This window comes from Ictalurus punctatus, chromosome 20 (assembly GCF_001660625.3).
Source record: "Ictalurus punctatus breed USDA103 chromosome 20, Coco_2.0, whole genome shotgun sequence".
Taxonomy (NCBI): Eukaryota; Metazoa; Chordata; class Actinopteri; order Siluriformes; family Ictaluridae; genus Ictalurus; species Ictalurus punctatus.
The window spans coordinates 16,630,997-16,652,726 of NC_030435.2; the positions used below are offsets into that span (position 1 = coordinate 16,630,997).

Below are 21,730 nucleotides of genomic sequence, written 5' to 3' on the forward strand. Positions count from 1 at the left end.
TGTGTGTGTGTGTGTGTGTGTGTGTGTGTGTGTGTGTGTGTGTGTGTGTGTGTGTGTGTGTGTGTGTGTGTGTGTGTGTGTTGTCAGTTCCTCTGTGCACTTTTCTCTTCTGTCTTGCTGAACACCTAGTTTGAGAAATTAACAGACTGTAATTAGTTGGCTAATGTGTGTCAGAAGCTGGGATTAAATGTCCTAGGCTTCAGGGCTGTCTATTTTATGAGCAGTGATCGAACTGTAAAATATCTTTTTCAAGGAGTTGGTGGTCTGTTCACATATCAAACACCTTATACTGGGATTAGTCAGTCCATTTCTTTACATAAGTTTCTCCTGAATGCATTTAAATTGCTGTAAACTTTAAATGAAGTGAAATTATTTTCACAAGAAGAAGGAAGTGACTCTTCTAATTGCACATGCCGGAAAAACCCTATTTGGACTAGGAAAGTAGTTAGCTGGCTCGGTAGACAATCCTGCTAACGGACTCTTTCCTTTAGCAATATTTTTACTGTTATTATCTCTCTCATATATATATATATATATATATATATATATATATATATATATATATATACACATATATATACACATATATATACACACACCCATCAGTATATATCTTAATATTGAAGCTGTGATCTAAGATCTTAAGAAACATCAATATCTCTGCCATCACAGAGGCAAAGTTCCTGGAACTACTTATGAGAAATCACTCCATGTAATACACGCATTTCTTATATCATTGTCTCCCTTCCACACTGAGCAATACACTATGACAACAATACACTATGACTTCATAAAATTCTAATTCTAAATTCTTGATGATTCCTACCAGTCAGTGATCCTCCGATTTGCTTGTTGTCCAGAAAAGCTGAAAGACTCGCAGCCCAGCCAGGAGATTCTTCAAATTGTCATGGAAATTAAACAACACTCACAGACTCGTCCTCTGAAGGTAAAAAAAAAAAAAAAAAAAAAGAGGTTTATTACAGAAAGATGGTTAATACAGTATAGAATAAAGCAGGATAGAATAATGAGAGCACTCAAGCGCTTGTGCTGAACACTACTATATATATGAAACGCAGAGCATGATACACTTCTGTGTACCGATAAGAAGCAGTTTGAGGCAGTTCAAACAGGCTTTGTTTTAGGATCTTGGAAGATGTTTAGACGAACCTTGAACAGAAGAACATGTTTGTGTCTCTGTAAGCAGCTAAACATTCTGTACTGATCTCAGTGACATGACATGGCCTTCTTAGGCATTATCCTCTGATGAGAATGAAACAGAACAAGAACAAAACTATTACAAAGTAAAACTGAATAATTTCCCTCACAAAGCTCAAGGTTCTGCAGTATGACAGGCTTATTTTGCCATTTTTCACAAGAAGAAGGAAGTGACTATTCTAATTGCGCATGCTAGAAAAACCTATATGGACTAGGTAAGAAGTTAGCTGGCTAGGTAGACAATCTACTAACTAAGCATAGATTTGTTCTTGGATTATGATGGAACTCCACATCTGCAGGGAAAAGTTTGGAATTTCTGTATTAGTCACTTATTAAATGTGGTCTGATCTCCATCCAAGTCATAATATAAACACAGTCTGCCTATACTAATAACACATAAACATATAATCGTAGCTTTCGTGGCTTTATTGAATACTTTGATTGAATAATAAAAGAGCCCTTTGTATTTAATAACCGGTCAAGCCTCTTTTAGAAGCAATAAACTCCACCTGTAGATGCTCATCATGCTTGCATCATTTATCGCTAATAAAGTATCCGTTTGGTGTGACATGTCCAGATGTAAAACAGAGTTACAATTACCACCTGAAGTTTATTATGTTCTAACAATAGCAAGTGTTTGTTAGTTTGTTTTACTTTACTACCACAACTCTTAGCCAATTCTTACAGTATATATTACAGAATGGCATGCCATACTTTTTATTATTTAATAGTTACATTTACAGTAGTTACAGTGATGGAATACCTGTGAAACCAGTTCCACTTCTCACTTCCCTTATAGCTGTCATTCCTTCACTTTCCTGATGTCAATAAGACAAAAAAAAATTGCAGCTTGTTGCAGAGAACTGTCCCGATGATTTCCCCATGGGGAAAAACTTAATGCAACAGATTTACATCTGGATATAACTAAGTGCTAACACTGGGGACCCCTTCCTAAATATTAATTAATCTCCTTACAGAAAGCACAATCACCAATTACTCTTTGTTAACAAACATGTTTTAATCTGTTTATTATTATTATTTTATTATGTGGAACATCTACCATACAGGGAGAATTAACTGCCACTATAGACATGATAACATATTTGAACTAGCACATTCATTTATATAATCTTGTGATTTGCCCTGTACTCAGAACTACTGTTAAAGTTGCCGTTAGACAATAATCAACACCAATCACATTCAAGAATGCAACAGCACTGTGGTATAAGAGTAATTAATGCAGAAGTTCTGGTATCTTCCAATAGCTTGCAAACATTTTTTAAACTGCGTTACATGAATTGCACATGTTTTACAGCATGCACAAATAGACAAAGACAAAATGCCTGTGCATTTAGAGACCTAATGCATGTGGTGAATTTGTAAGACTTCACAGGAACGTCTGTGGTCTAGATTGTTAAAAAAAAAAAAATGCAAAGTTACTTCTCTGAAACTCTGGTGTTAGATTTATATTTTCAGTCTGTGGTTATACACAAAACTTGAATAGGGTTGTTGGCTGACAATGTGATCCAAACTGGCCTTTAAACTGAGTTTCTCATATCTTCTGTTCTTCTTTTTGGATGTTTCGGGTGACATAAATTCCTTTTTTTTTTCTCTCTTATTGATATGTGCGTTATCATAGTGGTGTCAGTCCATCAGCTCCTTGGAACAAAAACTGATTTCTAGAGCACTGATTCTGAGCTGCTTTTACCACAAGAGAAACAACACCACAGGTCTGTTTATGACACTGTTCAGGTTGTAACTCCCAACTGAACGCTGTAATTCCATATTTCAATAATCTATTCAAGCATACCAACTGTATATCTGTATCAACATGATAGATCAGGCTGGTTCTTCAAATCTGGCCCTCGTGGTCGACTGTCCATGCAGAGTTTAGCTCCAACCCGAATCAAACACACCTGGACAAGCTAACCAAGGTCTTCAGGATTACGGGAAAATTACAGGAAGCTAAGTTTGGAGTTTGGAGCTAAACTCTGCAGATTTGAAGAACTCTGTGATGGATCATGTTTCACTGTTGCCAATATCAAAAGTATTAACATTTTAGACCTCATTGGCAAGCATAAGCTATTGTATGTCAATCATAAACATAATTACTGTAAAATACTGTTTGTTTTTATTATTTGTTATGCTTATATTACATCTGTTAATTTCTCGAACTGTATGAGTAAAGTAGGCTTTTCCCTAGATTTCTACTACCACTAGCTCTGTAAACAGTGGAATCTCAAACTCAACATTTTTACAGAAGAATGTTTCTATAGAGGACTTATTTGTGTGAAAATTTCAGGTTCTTATCTCGTCCCCCATCGGAGATATTCAACCTGCAAATGAAGGGATTTATTTATTTATTTATTTTTAACTTTACATTGCACTTTCTTGCCCTCATAAAAAAAAAGAGAGAGAGAAGTTTCAAACCTGAAATGTTCTACATGTACATGTACACTATACTTACCTAGGTACCCCCTAAAAAATTAAGACAAGACCTGGACCCTTCTTATTTTAAATTGACCCTAAACGTGGAACTGTAAGCAATCTTGAGCATTACATTTGGACTTAAGTTCTAAGTCTAAGAAACAAGAATGTGCTGAAAGTTTATATGCACATGTACCTTGTAATGTACTCTAGAGATCGGTTTTTGTCCCAAGGAGCTAGGGCCATCCGGAGCCGAGATATTCAGGTTTATGTAAACAGCTTTATGACCAAAATGTGTGTGCTATGACACAAAGATGGCCACCGCAGTTAAACCAAGTAAAATAATAATTTTCAAAAAACTGGTGGTTTTGCAATGCTAATACATAGAGATAATTGGAAAATTAAAAATGGTCAAGCAACCTGCATTGGACCACTTGAGATGGAATGACCCTAATCCAAGCACTTAATGCTTCATGTTGGGGGGAAAAATAGTATAGTTTCACATTTAGTTAAGAATTAAAATGGGTCATTTTGCCTCAGGAGTTGAAGTGACATGCACCTGATGTGCTACTTAAACCAACCAACCAGTGGCTTTTGACACGTGTGCTTTTGCTACATCCTGTATCAGCCTCTATAACGTGTGGCCTGTGCAGAAGGAGCTTTTTGAAGCCACATTTACAACACTATAGCAGTTTAACAGAATTATTGCTGCTTCTTATGCGCTTTTTTTTCCCTTTAATCTCTCTTTGTCTCTCGACTTTCCCAGATGGCTTCACATGGTTCCTGGTTCTTTGAAGAGGCATCCTACATGAATTAAACCAAGCTATATATCTTATATCTCGTTGTTGACTGTAAAAGAGAAGTAACATAGTGAGCCTGAGGTTGTGAAGTGCTGACAATTCCAGTATTTTACAGCGTGACCATTTGAGAGACTAAGAGTGGCCTTGTGCTGTAACAGAGACTTGAAGAGCTATGGACATGTTGTTCCTCCTCATCCTGTGTTTTTTTGGGACAGCCATATTGACTTCTGGCCAGGTTCTGCCTTTGTACAGCACACCACGCAAAACAGTTACTCTGAACAGTAAGTGACTTTGTCTTTTTTTTTTTTTTTGCAACTTGGCTGCACAGCATTGCTGCACAATATTACTGTGATAAGCCTTGCATTAAAATGAAAAGCATGTTGATGAGCTGTTGAAGTCATATGGTTAAAAATTGTTGATTTAATATTCTTACTTTTGTTAAATCACACACAATCTCTTACTGGAAAGATAGAAGATCCTCACAGTATGTAATAAAAATATATTTTTTAAACACATTTTAAAGCATTTGAACATTGCAGCCTTCATGATATCAGTAGCGCATATATGAATAACACAACGCATTACTGAGTTCCTGATTAACCAACGATACACTATTTTCTCCAAATGAATCACCAAGTCTTACTTCTACTTCACTTCTTTGCACTCTTCTTTATTACGATCAGCACAAGTCTTCCTTTCCAATAGCTACTCCGCCACACTGGGCACTAAAAGCCTGTTCTGCTGTTGCTAGGTAAAAGAGGACATGTTTTTCGAGAGGAGGGAGTGTGGAACTACTCCGCCATGCTCCTGAGGGAAGACATTGGTGTGCTCATCCTGGGAGCTCGAGAGACCATCTTTGCCTTGGACCTCACTAACATCACGCACAAGCAGGCTATGGTCAGGACAATTTTATTTTCCCATTATTTATTTAAATCTTGTTCACAATGCTTGGGCAGCAATCATTTCATTTAGAGTTCTATTTTTTTTTTTGCTAGTTTTTAAATCACTTAATAGTAGAGCACCTACATCTCAAAATGTTTTCCAACTTTTGTCTAAAGCCCTCTTCAGATTCCACTATGAAAGCCATGAAGCAACATCTTCATTTTATGTACCAAACACGTTACTGTCACTGATTAAAAAAACAACAACAGTTACAAAAACATTATAATAAACTGTTGTTTATTATTTTTCCTTACTCTTGCATTATATTGTACGTTACTTTTATATTATTTTAATAGTTGCACTTTTATTTTAGTTTCACACATTTGTTCTATTTTTATATATTGTATTGTTTATATATATATATATATATATATATATGTATGTCACTGCTATAATTTATTATATATTTGCTTCACTAATATTTTTGAGTACACTTTTTTCATTATCTGTTTTTTACATTATTATTTATTTATTTACTTTATTATTATTATTATTATTATTATTATTATTATTATTATTATTATTATTATTATTATTATAGGACTCTGCTAGTAGTACATTTTCACCTGTACTGTACTTATTTAATGCCATATCAGTGGAGAAATAAACTGTTTATCTCTTTCGTAGGTAAAGTGGGACGTGACTCCAGACAACCAGAATATGTGTTCACACAAAGGGAAAAATTTGGAGGTGAGGTCTTTTTTTTTTATTTTTTATGGTGCCTTAAAAATTATAAGTAAATAATTCGGACAAAACCTGGGATGGTTCCATCCGGTGGTTTTGTTAGATTGAATGTTGACATTATGCATTTCCTCTCACATAGTGTATGTCATGATCAAGGCTGACTAAAACTGGAGTTTAGTGCCTTTTGACTGCCTTTTGTTTCTATTCACATTTAGCACAACATCATTATTCAAGGTAACTTACTTGAAGTGCTTTATACACCATCCACTTTATTGGAAACACCTTCACATTTATGCAGTTATTCACTTCAATTTTATTTGTGTTGCTCTTTTAACAGTGGGTATTGTCACAAAGCAGCTTTACAGAAATATATAAATGAAGGGTATAAATTTTAAATGTATAAATTTATCCCTAATGAGCAAACCAGAGGCGACAGTGGAAAACAGAGGGGGATAAAAACTGAGATGACACAAGGAAGAAACCTTGAGAGGAACCAGACTCAAAAGTGAACCCATCCTTGTCTGGGTGACACCGGATAGTGCTATTATAAATAAATCCCTTCTATAACTGTACTACAAGGGCAAACGATGCAATTGAGCAACCGGGAAATTCATTATAGTTTTCACATGAAGTCTATTTTTGAAGTTCTCAACTGTTCACAGATGGAGTCTTAAGTGCACAACTGTTCATGACAGTTATCTAATCCGCCAATCATGTGGCTGCAGCCACATGATCATCATACAGATCATGCATCATGCAGAGCTTCAGGTAATGCGTGATCTCTGTAAATTTGATCATGACATGGATTTTGGTACTAGAAGGGCTGGTTGAGTATTTCATAAACTGTTGATCTCCTGGGATTTTCACACTACATTCTCTAGAGTAAAGCAAAAAAACACTGAGTAAGCGACAGTTAGGTTTTACTCTAACTAGCTCTTCTGGTCAAAGAGATTACACTTTTTCTTCATTCTGATGTTTGATCTGAATATTAACTGAAGCTCTTGACCAGTATCTGCATGATTTTTGCATTGTGCTGCTGCCACATGATTGGCTGATTAGATAACTGCTTGAATGTGTGTTCCTTATAAAGTGGATGGTGAGTGTATTTCATTCATTCATTCATTCATCATCTTAAACCACTTTCTCCTGGTTCTCAGGGTGATGGTAGTGGCTCCAGAGCCTATCCCAGGAACACTGGATGCAAAGCAGGACTGCACCCTGGATAGAAAACCAGTGCTTTATAGCCTCCATCAAATAATATATTCTCATGCTAGTAAAAAACAGGTTAAGATTAAATACATCAAGCTAAAAAAAAAAAAAGTAAAAGTGAGGAATTATTCAGGCTCTCCAGGATTTAGCAATTTTGCCTTCGAAAAAATTAACACAAAATCAAGCAAGCTCCGTATTATTCGGAGGAGCCTACCATTTTTCACATTTACTGCTGATTTTCCACAGATTTTGGCCAAGGCGCATCATGTGACATCATCATAACGAGCATTCAGCCAAAGCCCCCTTCCATTCACCTGCGTCAAACATGAGTACAGCTAAAAGGTCTCATTTACCAACAAACATCACTGTGAAATCAATGTGCAAAACAAGTTTGAGCAACTGCAATTTCACTAATTCAAGTAGTTTTCTGTAAAAAAAAAAATAAATAAAAATAAATAAATAAAAAAAGGCACAAAAAAATCCACAAATAACATCACAAATCTTGGGTGGAAAAAGCCACAGCAATCACAAAAAAAAAACTGCGGAATCCTGTACGGACTGATTAGTACAACAAGAGTTAGCATAGCAACTGGCTATTTAACAGGACCTCCATTTTCTATAGTTTCACTCCGAAGCCATGTTATACAAGCATGAGCTACATAGTCCCGATCCATGTAGGCCACATGTGAAAATGCCTGTTTGGAGTAAAATATTTGTTTGACAACATGTTTTCCAATTAGCAACATTTCAGGTTTCCTCATTTTCTCATTTGCCAAACTTTGTAGTTAACAATTATTCACTACAATGACAACACGGGCCTAATGGATAAACACTGGATTAGCATTAATGTTATGTAAAATCAGTCCAGTGGTCTGATTAATTCAAGAACACTACACTGTGATTAATACAGTCTAGACAACTCATTCCAGTTACACTAGACCTTGGTGTTTGAATGAGGGTGAAGCCTTAGCGTGGCTAAATAAAGATGAGCCTCCTTCAGTCTCAGACCAATGATGATGTTGCTGTTTTCAGGGGAAAAATCCATTGGATGTTACTGTGACTAAATTCGAGCAAACAGCCACAAGTGAACAATCACGTTTTGACCAAAACTGAGTTTTTCTGCCCATAATATACTTTGACACCTCTACTTTAAGAAAGCACTAATATATGTGATCAAAACTATGTTTTTATTTAGTCTAGTTTCTGACCTTGCCTTGGCTTTCTGCCTGCAAAGATTACAAGTTTAACAAAACAGTCAGTCTGGCTGCATATCAGGTTTAACTCCTAACTATCCAACAATTTGATCAAAACGAGCTAATGGACATAATCCTAATCATTTCCTGTCTGTAATCATATACCAGCTGCCAAAATGGTAGCAATGCTCCTGCACTGTCACATCATCATCAAAACAGAGAAGAGCATTTATCCACTCTGGAAATATGATAGCAGGCAATGTTAAAACTCTTTAGATGACCTGATGAAAGGATATTAATGATGATAAAATTAGTCAACAGAACTCGTTGAATGAATCAGTGATTACTTTCCCACCAATGTTAGCAAAGGTCAATGATGTAACGAGACAACAATGAGGGGATTTTTATTATTATTATTTTTAAACTCTGTGAGTAACTTTTACTTCGGGGGATTACACAGGGACTGATGTGGCTGATGTTGATCATCACTGGTAACTCATTTCCTATTAAAACTTACTTTAAAGGTTGATTTTTGACAGTGATGGGTTTTTTTAAAAAAATGTTTTTACATAATCAAATTTAAGTGGTTAGCACCACTGGGGTTGGGGGTTTGAATCACACCTCTACCCTGTGTGCGTGGAGTTTGCATGTGCTCCCAGTGTTTCGGGGGTTTCCTCCAGGTATTTCGGTTTCCTCCCCCAGTTCAAAGAGATGCGTTGTGAATGAATGCCTTTTATTGTCACTATACATATGTACAATGAAATTAAGTTGTAGGCTGATTGGCATTTCCAAATTGGTTGTAGTGTGTGAATGAATGTGTGTGCGATTGTGCCCTGTGTCCAGGGTATCCCCCACCTTGTGCCAGGAGTTCCCTGGGATAGGCTCCACTTTTCCTGCAACTCTGTGTAGGATAAGCAATATGGAAAATGGATGATATCCCTGCTGAAAAATACAACTGAAACCCTCATAAAATTTGTAATGGTTTTAATGGTTACAATGGGAATTGTATTGGATTTAATGGAAACTATAACAGTCCCTGTGGGTCTCTGTTGGTAACCTGTTGCCTTCTATTGTTGACATTTTAGTCAGAAAGATACCATTAAGGAGCAATAATGGTTAGAGTAATGGTTTTAATGGTTAGCTGATGACTTGTGATGGTGTTTGTAGTGGAAACCATTAGAATTTTGGTGAGGGTTTCGATAGTTTTTTTCAGCAGGGATCTAAATATACAGTTGTGAAAAAATGAGTACACCCCATGGAATTTTTTTATTATTATTATTATTTTATTTTTTTATATAAACATACTTGGACAACCAAACATTTGATCATCTTTGAAACAGTGCCAGAAATAAAGTTGATTTACTTGAACAAAACCACCAGGAAAATTAGCTTTGCTAATTATTTATCAATAGATGTGATAATATTCTGTGGAAAAGGTAAGTGCACCCTTGGCCTCAGAAGCTAGTATTGTTTCAGTTGCAATATGTTTGAGGGTTTTCTTATATGTACTGCCCATTTTAAATCCCCTCACATTTCTATGGGATTCAAAGCTGTTTCATCACCCTATATTTCTTCTTTTTGAGCCATTTCTTTGTGGATTTGCTAGTGTGCTTAGGAACATTATATGCCTAATATTATGCATAATATATACATTATATGCATAATAAGCCTATATGCTTATTGATAACTGTAGTCTTGCTCTAATGTTCTTTTTATACAGCAAAGGCTTTTTCCTGGCGCACCTCCCATGCAGGCCAAGTCTGTGCAGTCTCTTTCTGATTGTAAAAGCATGCAAGCATGCAGTTGCAAGACTGACTAGTAGATCCTGTGATGAAAGTTTGGGGTTTTTTACGTCAGACGGTCTGCTCTTGGGCTGAATTTGTTGAGACAGACAGTCCTGGACAAATTGGCAAATTGTCGTTTGAAATCTGCACCACTTGTGGATGATTTTCCTCAATAGCAAAGGGAACACCAGACACTCGATATGAGAGGGGTATAAATAGGACAGGTTCCACCTGCGCTCCCTAAGCAGGTCCTAATCACTGGCACCCAATCTTGAACACCTGATTCTTTTATGGATTTGAAGGTATGATAAATGTAGGGGTGTACTTACTTTTTCCATGTGACTGATTTGTTTTTTTGTTTTTTATTATTTGTTCATTTAAATAGTTAAAATTACTACAAAATGTCAATGTTATGTCTCTTTTGATAGTGTATCTCCTTTATTAATAGGCACTGTTTCAAAGAGAATCAAATGAGTGGTTGTCCAAATATGTCAAAAAACAAATAAAGGCAAGCATTTCCATGGGGTGTACTTATTTTTTCACACGACCGTGTGTAAACACTCAAATATGTGTAACAAATTTTGCATTTCCTAATACAGTAAAGAACTAGCCTTACAATCTGAGTTTTAAGATGACTAAGAATGAAGTTTTCTACACCCCCCAAGGCCATGTTTCTATCTAGCATTGGTTAGCTTCAAGACCTTTGTGCATTAAACATAAAATGTCCTCTGGAAAGAGTCTACTAGTGAGTACTATATGTAAAATAAACATTATTACTGACAGGCCGTCTGATTAGAGACAGGTATACTATCAGATAAACTTGGTCGTATAAAATGATGTGCAACTCGTCTTCAGTGAGTCCTAACCTAACCCATGAAATTATTCCACATTATTCTCCTGTCTTGTGTTGTTCTGTGAACTAGTCTGGAATGAACTGAATCTCTGTTTTCTGACAGTCCTGATTGTCATAATTCACTGGACTCTATTTCCTGTTATTACTTTTCTAGACTGAGTGTCAGAACTATATCCGAATCCTTCATAAAATGCCAGACGGCAGGATGTATGTGTGTGGTACCTATGCTTTCAGTCCAACTTGTGATTATATGGTGAGTAATTTCTCACATTATTTCACTGCAAAATATCATTATTATATTATTGTAGACATTAAAGTCTCAGTCTTTGTGAATGTGTTGTTGTATTTTACCACACCATGGAAATGTTTCATGTAGCCTTTGCTGTGCTCTGTCTTCCAGTCTTATACAGAGGGTAACCTGACTCTGGAAAGTAAACAGCATGAGGGGAAGGGAAAGTGTCCATTTGATCCTTTCCAGAGATACGCCTCTGAATTTGTTGGTAGGTGCTTCTCTCTTAAATGTAACTGCTCCATGACGTAACAGATGAAGAACACAATGTTCAGTTAGTGAGTTATTTAATTATTATAGTCCCTAACTTTTATTCCAGATTAATAAATGCATTCATATATTCATTATAAATGTCCATCCACTTTAATACAGATGCTGCTCATAACAATATAATACTTTTGATTGTTTTAAAGAAAAGTAGCCCAATGATATCATCATAATTTTCTAATACTATTACCATTCTGGTTATCATTTAGATGGAGAGCTGTACTCTGCTACATCTATGAATTTCCTGGGCTCTGAACCGGTTATGATGCGAAGCTCTAATGACACTATACGAACTGATTTCAACCCTTCCTGGCTCAGTGGTAAGAATGTGTGTGTATACACACACATATTTTGGAACTGGAAGATTTTGGAGTTGAAATTAAACCATTTCCTGTGCATAAATTAAAACTTCTAGTTTGCATCTAGTTTAGTTGTGACAGTCTTTAATTCTTTGAACTTGCGATTCTTCTACTCAGCTTAAGATTGAGTATCACTGATTAGTTCTGTGATTTCAGAACCCCAATTCATTGGCATGAAGTACGTGGCTGAAGGAAAGGAAAACCCAGAGGGGGATGATGACAAGATTTACCTCTTCTTTAGTGAAACAGCTATGGAGTACGACTCCTACAATAAGCTGGACGTGTCGAGAGTGGCCCGCGTCTGTAAGGTAGTTTCCCCATCACACACGACAGCTTTTCTAACTGTTCATGCAACATCCTTAGGACAGCTGAATATGCTTGGAGGAGAGCACTAACTGTCTTCTTTCATATACAGTCATGGCAAAAAGAAAGTACACTTTTTTTTTATTGAATTCTGTGTTTTTATTCATCAGGGCCTAAATAACAATTGTGTGGTCCTCCCCAACTTTCATAAACAAACAAATAACCACAACAGTAGCCTTTTGTATCCTTCATTATGCACAGCACCATGTTTGGTGAAAACCAAACACAGCATATCACTATAAAACAGCTCATATCAACTGTCAAGCATGGTCATCTGTCTAGCAGCTAAAATTGGGTCATGCAAAATGACAATGATCCATGCTCAAAAGCAACTTGATATTTGAATGGCTAAAGAAGAAAAAAATCGAGGTGTTGGAGCTGCCAAGTCAAAGTCCAGTCCTCAACTCCATTGAAATTTTGTGGCAGGATCTTAAGAGAGCTGTGCATAAACAAATGCCCTCAAACAATAATGTTTGTAAAGAACAATGGGCCGAAATTTCTCCAAAACAATGTGAGAGACTGATAAACTCCTACAAAAAATGTTTACTTCATGCTATTGCTAAAGGTGGTTCTACATGTTGGTTTATCTTTTGGAAAAAATAACTACATATTGAAATCTGCTGTGGTTTTCTGTTTGTTGTCACCTGAGATTATTTGTGTTTGTTTATAGAAGTGTTCGGGACCACATAATTGCTATGTAGTCCCTGATAAATAAAAACATACAACTGAAGAAGTCTGCACTTTCTTTTTCCCATGACAGTACATGATCTATCAGACAGTTAGTGTTGACTTGTGGATAACCATACATATAACCTATTATATAACCGGAGTTATCTCAGACTCCTGACCATGAATGGCTTTGTCAACTTTCAAACTCATGAACTCCTGATGACTGAGTAAACATTTTACCCTTTGCTCTACACAAGACCACCAACTATGTTCATTTCCATTCCAACCAACAAGACCACATTCCTACTGCCATATTGTCTGCACTGCAAAAACAAAAATATCTTAGATAAATTTACCCATATTCAAGATATTTTCAATTGCTAACATTTCTATTTTAAGATAATTATAAATTAAATATTATAAGATTATTCAGCCTGCTTTTGATGTTTTTATACAGCAATAGAATCCATTTTCTTATTCTATTGGCAGATACTTTTGCTTCTTTCGAGAAATAAATGCTTAAAATTTGAAATATTATCTGCCCATAGAACAATACTTTTCCAATAAATATTTGGTTACATTTTATAATGTAAAACACTAAATAAATAAATGTCCTTTTTATGCAACATTGTATCAATTTTTCTCATTCCCTCTCCTTGCTAGGGGGATATAGGAGGACAGCGGACACTGCAAAAGAAGTGGACATCGTTCCTAAAGGCTCCCCTGGACTGTCCTGTCCTTCAAACCAGACTTCCTTACATCATACAGGATGTGTTTCTCTTCTGCCCAGGCAGCTGGACAACCTGTGTGTTCTACGGAGTCTTCACTCCTCAAATGTGAGTATATTTCAGTTCAAACCTGGTAGCAAAAGACCCTGCAAAAATCACCATTTTGAAACAGTTAAGGATTTTGAATGTAATCACAATTGTGGTTCAATACCAGTCCATCATTGCACACACAGTGGAAATTAAGCCCTAAAATGGAGGACTTAAACACTTTACCACTTGTATTAGATCAGCCTCAAGGTCAATGGAGGGCCCAGGTGGTTAGATCACATGGGTAACCTAAAAGGCTTTTACATCTCACTGGAATTTCTGGTCATTTATGGCAATTTAGTGTAGGTAATCATGTTCCAGCACGTTTTTGAGAAGTGGGACAAAACTGGAGGAAACGGGCACATTTGTGCGACCATGCAGAGAATCTCCATACAAACTGTAACCCGAGCACAGGATCAAACCGGGAGATTTGATGTGCTGTGACATGGCAATGCTGCACCACCTTGCCGTCTGTATATTGCATCCACCAGTGTACAGTTGAGGTCATAACTTTACATACACCTTGAAGAATCTGCAAAATGTTAATAATTCAATAATAATAATAATAATTGGGATCGTAAAAATTGCATTTAGTTTTTTATTTAGTCCTGCCCTGAATAAACTATTTCATATAACAGATGTTTGGCTATAGTCCAGTAAGACACAGTAATAAATGAATTTACACAAATGAACCAGTTCAAAAGTTTAGATACGCTTGATTCTTAATACTGTGTAACTCTCATTACCTGGATGATCCATGACTGTTTTTATGTTTTGTGATACTTGTTCATAAGTCCCTTGTTTGTCCTGAGCAGTTAAACTGCCCACTGTTCTCCAGAAAAATCCTCCAGGTCCTGCATATTCTTTGGTTTTCTAGCACCTTCTGTATATTTGACTACTTTCCAACACGGGCTATATGATTTTGAGATCCATCTTTTCACACGGAGGATGTCTGAGGAACTCGTACACAGCTATTACAAAAGGTGCAAATGTTCACTGATGCCCCAGAAGGCAGCAGGATGATCAGTGTAAATTGTTACTATTTTGTCTTCTGGGAAACATGTAAATATCTTATGTAGCTTCTGAAGGGCAGGACTAAATGTTTAAAAAAATATGATCTTTAAACAATATTAAATGATTAAATTTTGCCGATTCATCAAGGTGTATGTAAACCTCTGACCTCAAATGTATACTAAGTACCGAGCCTCCTAATATGCAGTATGTGAGAATTATTATTTGGTTTAATACACAATCATGTGAAAGTGTGAATGATGTCAGTCAAATTCAATCATGGATACAGTCGCCTCAGAAACAGTGTAATTTTTATGCTTTACTATGCTGTTTAATGTATTCACTTTTGGAGGTTACATGATGCAATGAGGTGAGGACTAAATTATTTAAGGGAGTCAAAACCTACCTTCATTTCAAATTGGATTGCAATGTAAATCCAGTAATTGTTTAAATATTGTTTCCTGTTTCTTTTTTTTTCTTTTTTTTTTAAACTACTAAAATGTCACAGCCAGTTAAAGAAAAAAAAAATTATTATATTAATGCCCAATGCTCCCTGTGCCCGATGCTCCCTGGGATAGGCTCCAGATTCCCCGTGACCCTGAAAAAGGGTAAGCGGTATAGAAGATGGATGGATGGAACTCGTTTAAAAAATATTCCAGCATATTCCAGAACACATCATTAGAAATAGTTTTATGAATCTCCTTCCTAATACACTTGTTTCATTGCTGTGATTTGACTTGCAGGGACACGTCACAGTACTCTGCAGTGTGCACCTACAGTATACACAGCATCAGGGAAGTGTTCTCTGAAGGCAGGTTCAAAACGCTGTACAACGACAAATCTGTTTCAAAATGGGTGACGTACAACGGAGACGTGCCTGACCCTCGTCCTGGAGCTGTGAGTTCAACATTTATCAATTTATTGTGCAACAGTCATTTTTACATGTTAGCTACAGTGATGGAAAAAGAAACCAAACAGAAAATGAACAATAGTTCCAGTTGTAAGGGTTAAATTTATGCTTTTGTTATTTGTTATAATTTCCATAGTATTGTAACTTACACAGGGACTTGCACCCTAAAACAACTTGTATTTGTACTTACTGCCTTTCTTCATACAGAATATGTTAAGTATAAAAGTATAAATACAGTTTATGAATTCACCAAATTAACACATTGGATAATGTTAGTTGGATAAAATGTTAGATAAACTCTAAAATTTGAGGAGGAAATTATTTTATCAAGTTATTATTTTAACAAATTACAATTTTGTTTGCCATATTACTTGTGCTATTTTGTATAACTCCATAACTGGTTAGCTATGAAGATGTTATGTCCGAGTTATTTATATGTTATCTGTTTCTGTTTCTCTCTCTCTCTCTCTCTCTCTCTCTCTCTCTCTCTCTCTCTCTCTCTCTCTCTCTCTTTGTCTCTCTGTGTGTGTGTGGTGTGTCTAGTGTATTAACAATGATGCAAGGAAGAAAATGATTTCCACATCCTTGGACCTGCCTGATAAAAGTCTTCAGTTTGTGAGAGAAAAGCCACTGATGGATGAAGCAGTGAAACCATCTTCTCAGCAACCCCTGCTGGTGAAGAAAGGAGCTGCGTTTACACGTATCGTAGTGGCCAGCACTACTGCCCTGGATGGGACCACCCATCAGGTTATGTTTATAGGCACAGGTAATCATTTAATTTATATTTTACATCATTTTATCAAGATTGATACATTTTCTGTTACAATAATCTAACCAAAACACCCTTAAATACATCCAGGACAGCAAATTCTAGTGCTTTACACTACATAAGTATTAACAAATCAAATGTGTATTTGTACCAGCAAGCGGTTCAGTACTGAAAGCAGTCAACTATGACGGAAAGATGGTGATAATAGAAGAGGTGCAGCTTTTTAAGCATTCAGAGCCAGTGAAGATACTGCGCCTCTCCAACACCATGGTAAGCCTCAGAACACTTTTACGCTTGATTTTCTCCTCTCTGAAGCTACACCAAGTGTTTATAGGTTATAAATTGTTTTTGAACCTGGGTGCTGTTCCAGGAACTGATCCCTGGTCACGCTGAAAATGGTGGACTGAGGTTTGTTTCAGGACTAGATGTTGGTTAATATGGTTTTAGTTGTCATGCTAAAGCATCCTGTTTTAATGTTCTCAATGGCAGGGATGGAGATATTGTACTGTACATATTGTCAGAGTATCTTCTGGTTGTATTGAGCAAAGAATGAGGCTCCTATTTTCTTGTGTATAAGTGAGCAACTTTGCTGAACCTCGCCTCAATCGTGTAACAAAAATTAATTTACTAGCTACATCTGTTGTGAATTTTTTTCTAATGCTACCTAACTATTTCTGCTTTGTTTCTGTGGGGATCTTTTCTCTAGTGTTAGGTAAATTAGTTTGGGGATTATCGCCAAACTAGTTTAAAAAAAAAAAAAAAACATTTTACAGTTAATACTGTTGTGGGATGTTTATGATCCCAGAGGAATTTAAGATTATGACTTGTGTTTCAAAATAAATCTGAACTTTAGTTTTCCCAGTATAATCGCCACCAGATTTTCACATCATTCTTTCACTCCGACTTCCCGTTTTACGCTAAACTTTCCTGCTAGCAACTGTGAATGATCAGCGAGGCATATTAGAAACATACCTGTATATGCACAACATAGGGCTGAATGTAATGGCAATATATAAATGGTAAATGCCGCACTTATATAGCGCTTTTATCCAAAGCACTTTACCCTGTGTCTCAGTCACCCATTCACACACACACTTACACACCAACAGTAGCAGAGCTGCCATGCAAGGCACTAACTTGCCATTGAGAGCAACTTTGGGTTCAGTGTCTTGCCCAAGGACACTTTGGCATGTGTAGTCATGTGGGCCGGGAATCGAACCGCCAACCCTACAATTAGTGGACAACCTGCTGTACCACCTGAGCCACAGCCGCCCCATATAGCCAATGGAAGGCCATTTAGGGTTCATAGCAAGCTCTTCTTAAATTTAGCAAATTTATATTTAAATTCAGTTCACCAATATTTATCTTAGCTGAGATCTAAGTGAAATATGTTATTATCAAGTTATTAGCAAAACTGCTACCAACTCTATGCTATGGAATATATGTGTAGCTGCTTAAAATATATGTATATGTTTGTTTGTTTGTCTATATTTTATAGTTGTAGATGTATCCATGTAGATAATTCTCAGCAAATTGTATATAAACCCTCTGTATTAGAGTATAGTATGTAGCATATGGAGTGGACAGATTAGTGATGGACTTTGGCTGCTTTTGGCATGAAGAGAAAACTAAAGCAAAATGTGACTAAATGTGTCCATAATGACAACTTTTATGTCCTGTGAAAAGACGCTCAGAGACTGTCGGGCCCTGCCATGCCCGGTGTAAGAATCTGACAGGCTAGGCTTTTTTTTTTCCTCTTTGAAACAAAAAGACAATTGGTTATTTATAATTATGTAATACCTTGCTAAGTGTTACACACTGCCACATTCATATTTCAAACAGTGGCCTGTCTCTACTACATACAGTCTCTGTTCACACTCTGCACAATCACTCGTGGCTTACAGATAGATGCTACACTATTGTTAAAAAAAAGTGTGATGAAAACAACAGCAAATATTCAAGTGCATGAACAAATTACAAATAACACTGAACATAAATATTCAATACAAGTTTCTGTTTGTGCTGCTTTATTTTGGTTTGAGTTTTGAGATTGTAATGTCTACAATTTAAAGCAATTATTTTTAGCCACATTAGTATAATTTATTTATGCTGATTTGTGCTACACAAACAGTTTTAATTTTTAGCTTTGTTATACATTCAGTTCTTTTACGTTTGCTCATGTGGCTGATTCCTGGTGGTGTTGTCTCTCTCTGCCAGTAATATGTAAATGCTATAACCTCTGAAAAATTAAACCGCCAGAATTTTTTTTTTTTTTTTTTATGGCACAAATCTGCATGAACAATTTATTAGTCCCTCCAAAATTTCACGATTTTGCTATTTCAGAAATGGAACCAAAATCAAGCAAAATTTTTCCAAATTACCTCAGGTTTTCCACAGATTTGGGCCGAGACGTGTCATGTGACATCATCATAACGTGCATTCAGCCAAAGCCCTCTTCGATTCATGTGCGTCAAACACGAGTGCAGCTAAAAAATCAAATTTTCCAGCAAACATCACTGCGAAAGACCGTGCAAAACAAGTTTTTGCAATTGCAATTTCACCAATTCAATAGCTTTCCGCAAAAAAAAACACAAAATTTTGAACAAAAGCCGCAGCAAGATCAAGCATTTTTGGCAAAACAATCACAAAAAAAAAATCCTTGAAATCCTGCATGGACTCATATTATATACATTATACGGCCAATAGTATGTGAACGCTTTACCATAATTCTCATATGTGCTTGTTGAACATCCCATTCCAGATTTAGTCCCCTTCTGCTTTTTAAAACAATTAAATTTCCTTCCTCTGGGAATCTTTCCACTAGATTTTGGAGCATGTCTGTGCTCACCCAGCCACAAGATCATTACTACTGTAGATTGGGTACTGATGTTGGGGGAGCAGGCCTGGGACATGATCTGTGTTCAAAATTAATACCAAATGTTTTCAGAGGATTTGAGGTCAGGGCTCTGTGCAGGCCTTTCAAGTTTTTGCACTCCAACCTTGGCAAATAGTGTCTTCATGGAGATCACATTAGCTGCGTTTACATGGACAACTATAATCCACTCTTAATCCCATTAAGACCCTACTTTAAATAAGAAACTACCGTGTAAACAGCAATTTTTACTTACCTTAATCTAATTAAGGTCATAATCGAATTAAGCTCTAATCAAATTAAGACAGGTGGAGTACTCCTGTTTTAGTCGCATTATGGATGTGTATTACAGACATGTAAACACCTTAATCACATTATGAACATCGTGTGAGAGTTTTCACCACATTTTGCGGCAGGACATGTCCACACACGGCAGTGCTCAACATTTTACGCCGAACAAGACAGTACGGCCGCATCCCAAACAGCATACTTATCTCGGCTACTATATAGACGGTAAGTACGCGGTTTGGGACGCAGCCCATGGCTTCAAGCAGTCGTCTGTTTGCACGTACAGCATTACAAATAATTAACTGCACTTAAAGTGTTCATAAAAAAAAAAAAAAACACCCAAAACTGAATACGGTACCATAAAGAAGATGAACTGTATGTTGAAATTCTGGAGGGACGTCGGGCGGCATAGTACGGTGATGTAACGTGTGCTGTTAATCTAATTATGTTCTATAACATGTAAAGCGGGTACATTAAAGGAGTATTCTAAAAGCGACTCATGTAAATACCTTAATCACATTATTATCCTACTCAGAGTAAGGTCAATAATTAGATTACTGCTGTCCATGTAAACATAGTCATTGTCATGCTTGAACAGGTTTGGAGCCCGTTTTGTTCCAGTAAAGTGAACAAATGCTTCAGCATACAGAGACATTCTAGACAATTGTCTGCTTCCAATTTTGTGACAACAGTGTGGGGATGAACCACGTATGGGTATGATTAGTAAGGGGAATAAACAGTTAGAGAAACTTATTTAGCTTGGGAGAATATCTTATAAAATGTGTTTCTTGAGTGGATTGCTCATATTTACTCATATTGAACATATTTTAAGGAAAATACACACCTAAAATATGAATTTTGTGCCATCATCAATCACACTAGTATAGCATAAAATAACTGTATATCATTACTTAATGACTTTCTTATCGCGATTTATCCCAGTACACATCGGATTCATTTCATTGTTTCTACTTAACAGCGTTAGATTCAGTTTGAGTTTGATTCAGTTTTTGTTTGACCCTCATTTCAATAACTGCTGCACATATTTTGTCAGGGTCAGCTGTATGCAGGCTCAGACGAGGCAGCGGTGCAGATGTCGCTTAGCGCATGCGACCATTACATCTCCTGTATAGACTGTGTGCTGGCCAGAGACCCCTACTGCGGCTGGAACCTCAACACTAGCAGCTGCATTGCTGTAAACAGCACTGACCCAGACAAACACAGGTACTGAGCATACACTACTCAATTCAATTCAATTCAGTTTTATTTGTATAGTGCTTTTAACAATGGACATTGTCCCAAAGCAGCTTTATAGAAATAACTACTCGTATTCTGTAATGTAGTGTTGTAAGGAATTAATCAAGGAATTAATCATGATGTGGTGTGATGTTGTTATAGTAAAACATGAATAGAAACAATGGGATGGTGGGATGCGGCCTGAAGTTTATCCTACAACAGTCTTATTCCTTTTACACCACAGCAATGTGTCAATGATAACAATTTGTATATTTAATTTATTAATTAATTACCAGTGTTTATTCAGGGACAAATTGACTGAGCATAAAGCTTTTTTACAGCACTGCCCTGAGTTCACAGTCATACTAGCCGACAGTCAGAAAAAATTAGGATAAACCATATGTAATAACAATAACAATAAAATGAAGAAAAAGTCCAAATAATAACTAACATGTCTGCAAATCAATCAAAGCAGGATCACTGTACTGCAACCATATCATCATACACTTAATTTGATCTACTGACACACACTGGTCTAATTTCAATACCTCTTGTAATTTGTTCCATTTATTTGGTGCAAAAAAAACAACTAAAAGTTAATTTTCTGTTTATTAAAGGATGTCATCATACTCTTATCCAGTTATAGTTACATATAATGTTGTGTAATGTCCGCTAAACAAGTTAGTTCTTGTTATGTTACAGCAGCTATAAACAGTCGTACCCCCCACCCCCACCCCCCGAGAATAAATAAATAAAAGTGATCGTTTTACCTCTG

The 21,730-nt window shown here is 36.4% G+C and overlaps 1 protein-coding gene across 10 annotated transcripts in view; it reads left to right on the plus strand.

Moving 5' to 3' along the window:
* sema4e (semaphorin 4e) overlaps positions 1–21,730 on the plus strand; it is a 68,991-nt gene that overhangs the window by 1,702 nt on the left and 45,559 nt on the right. The window contains exons 2-14 of one of the 10 annotated variants that reach the window (XM_017495238.3): positions 830–946; positions 4,409–4,723; positions 5,194–5,339; positions 6,012–6,074; positions 11,262–11,360; positions 11,508–11,607; positions 11,873–11,983; positions 12,179–12,330; positions 13,718–13,890; positions 15,624–15,777; positions 16,334–16,556; positions 16,714–16,829; positions 20,774–20,943. The exons of 2 other annotated variants lie outside the window; for them this stretch is intronic. In XM_017495238.3, coding sequence (XP_017350727.1) covers positions 4,615–4,723; positions 5,194–5,339; positions 6,012–6,074; positions 11,262–11,360; positions 11,508–11,607; positions 11,873–11,983; positions 12,179–12,330; positions 13,718–13,890; positions 15,624–15,777; positions 16,334–16,556; positions 16,714–16,829; positions 20,774–20,943 — 1,616 coding nt within the window. In that variant the 5' untranslated portion in view covers positions 830–946; positions 4,409–4,614. The remainder of the gene's footprint in view (positions 1–829; positions 947–4,408; positions 4,724–5,193; positions 5,340–6,011; positions 6,075–11,261; positions 11,361–11,507; positions 11,608–11,872; positions 11,984–12,178; positions 12,331–13,717; positions 13,891–15,623; positions 15,778–16,333; positions 16,557–16,713; positions 16,830–20,773; positions 20,944–21,730) is intronic. 7 more of the 10 variants (XM_053673735.1, XM_053673739.1, XM_053673733.1 and 4 more) reach the window with 7 other exon arrangements.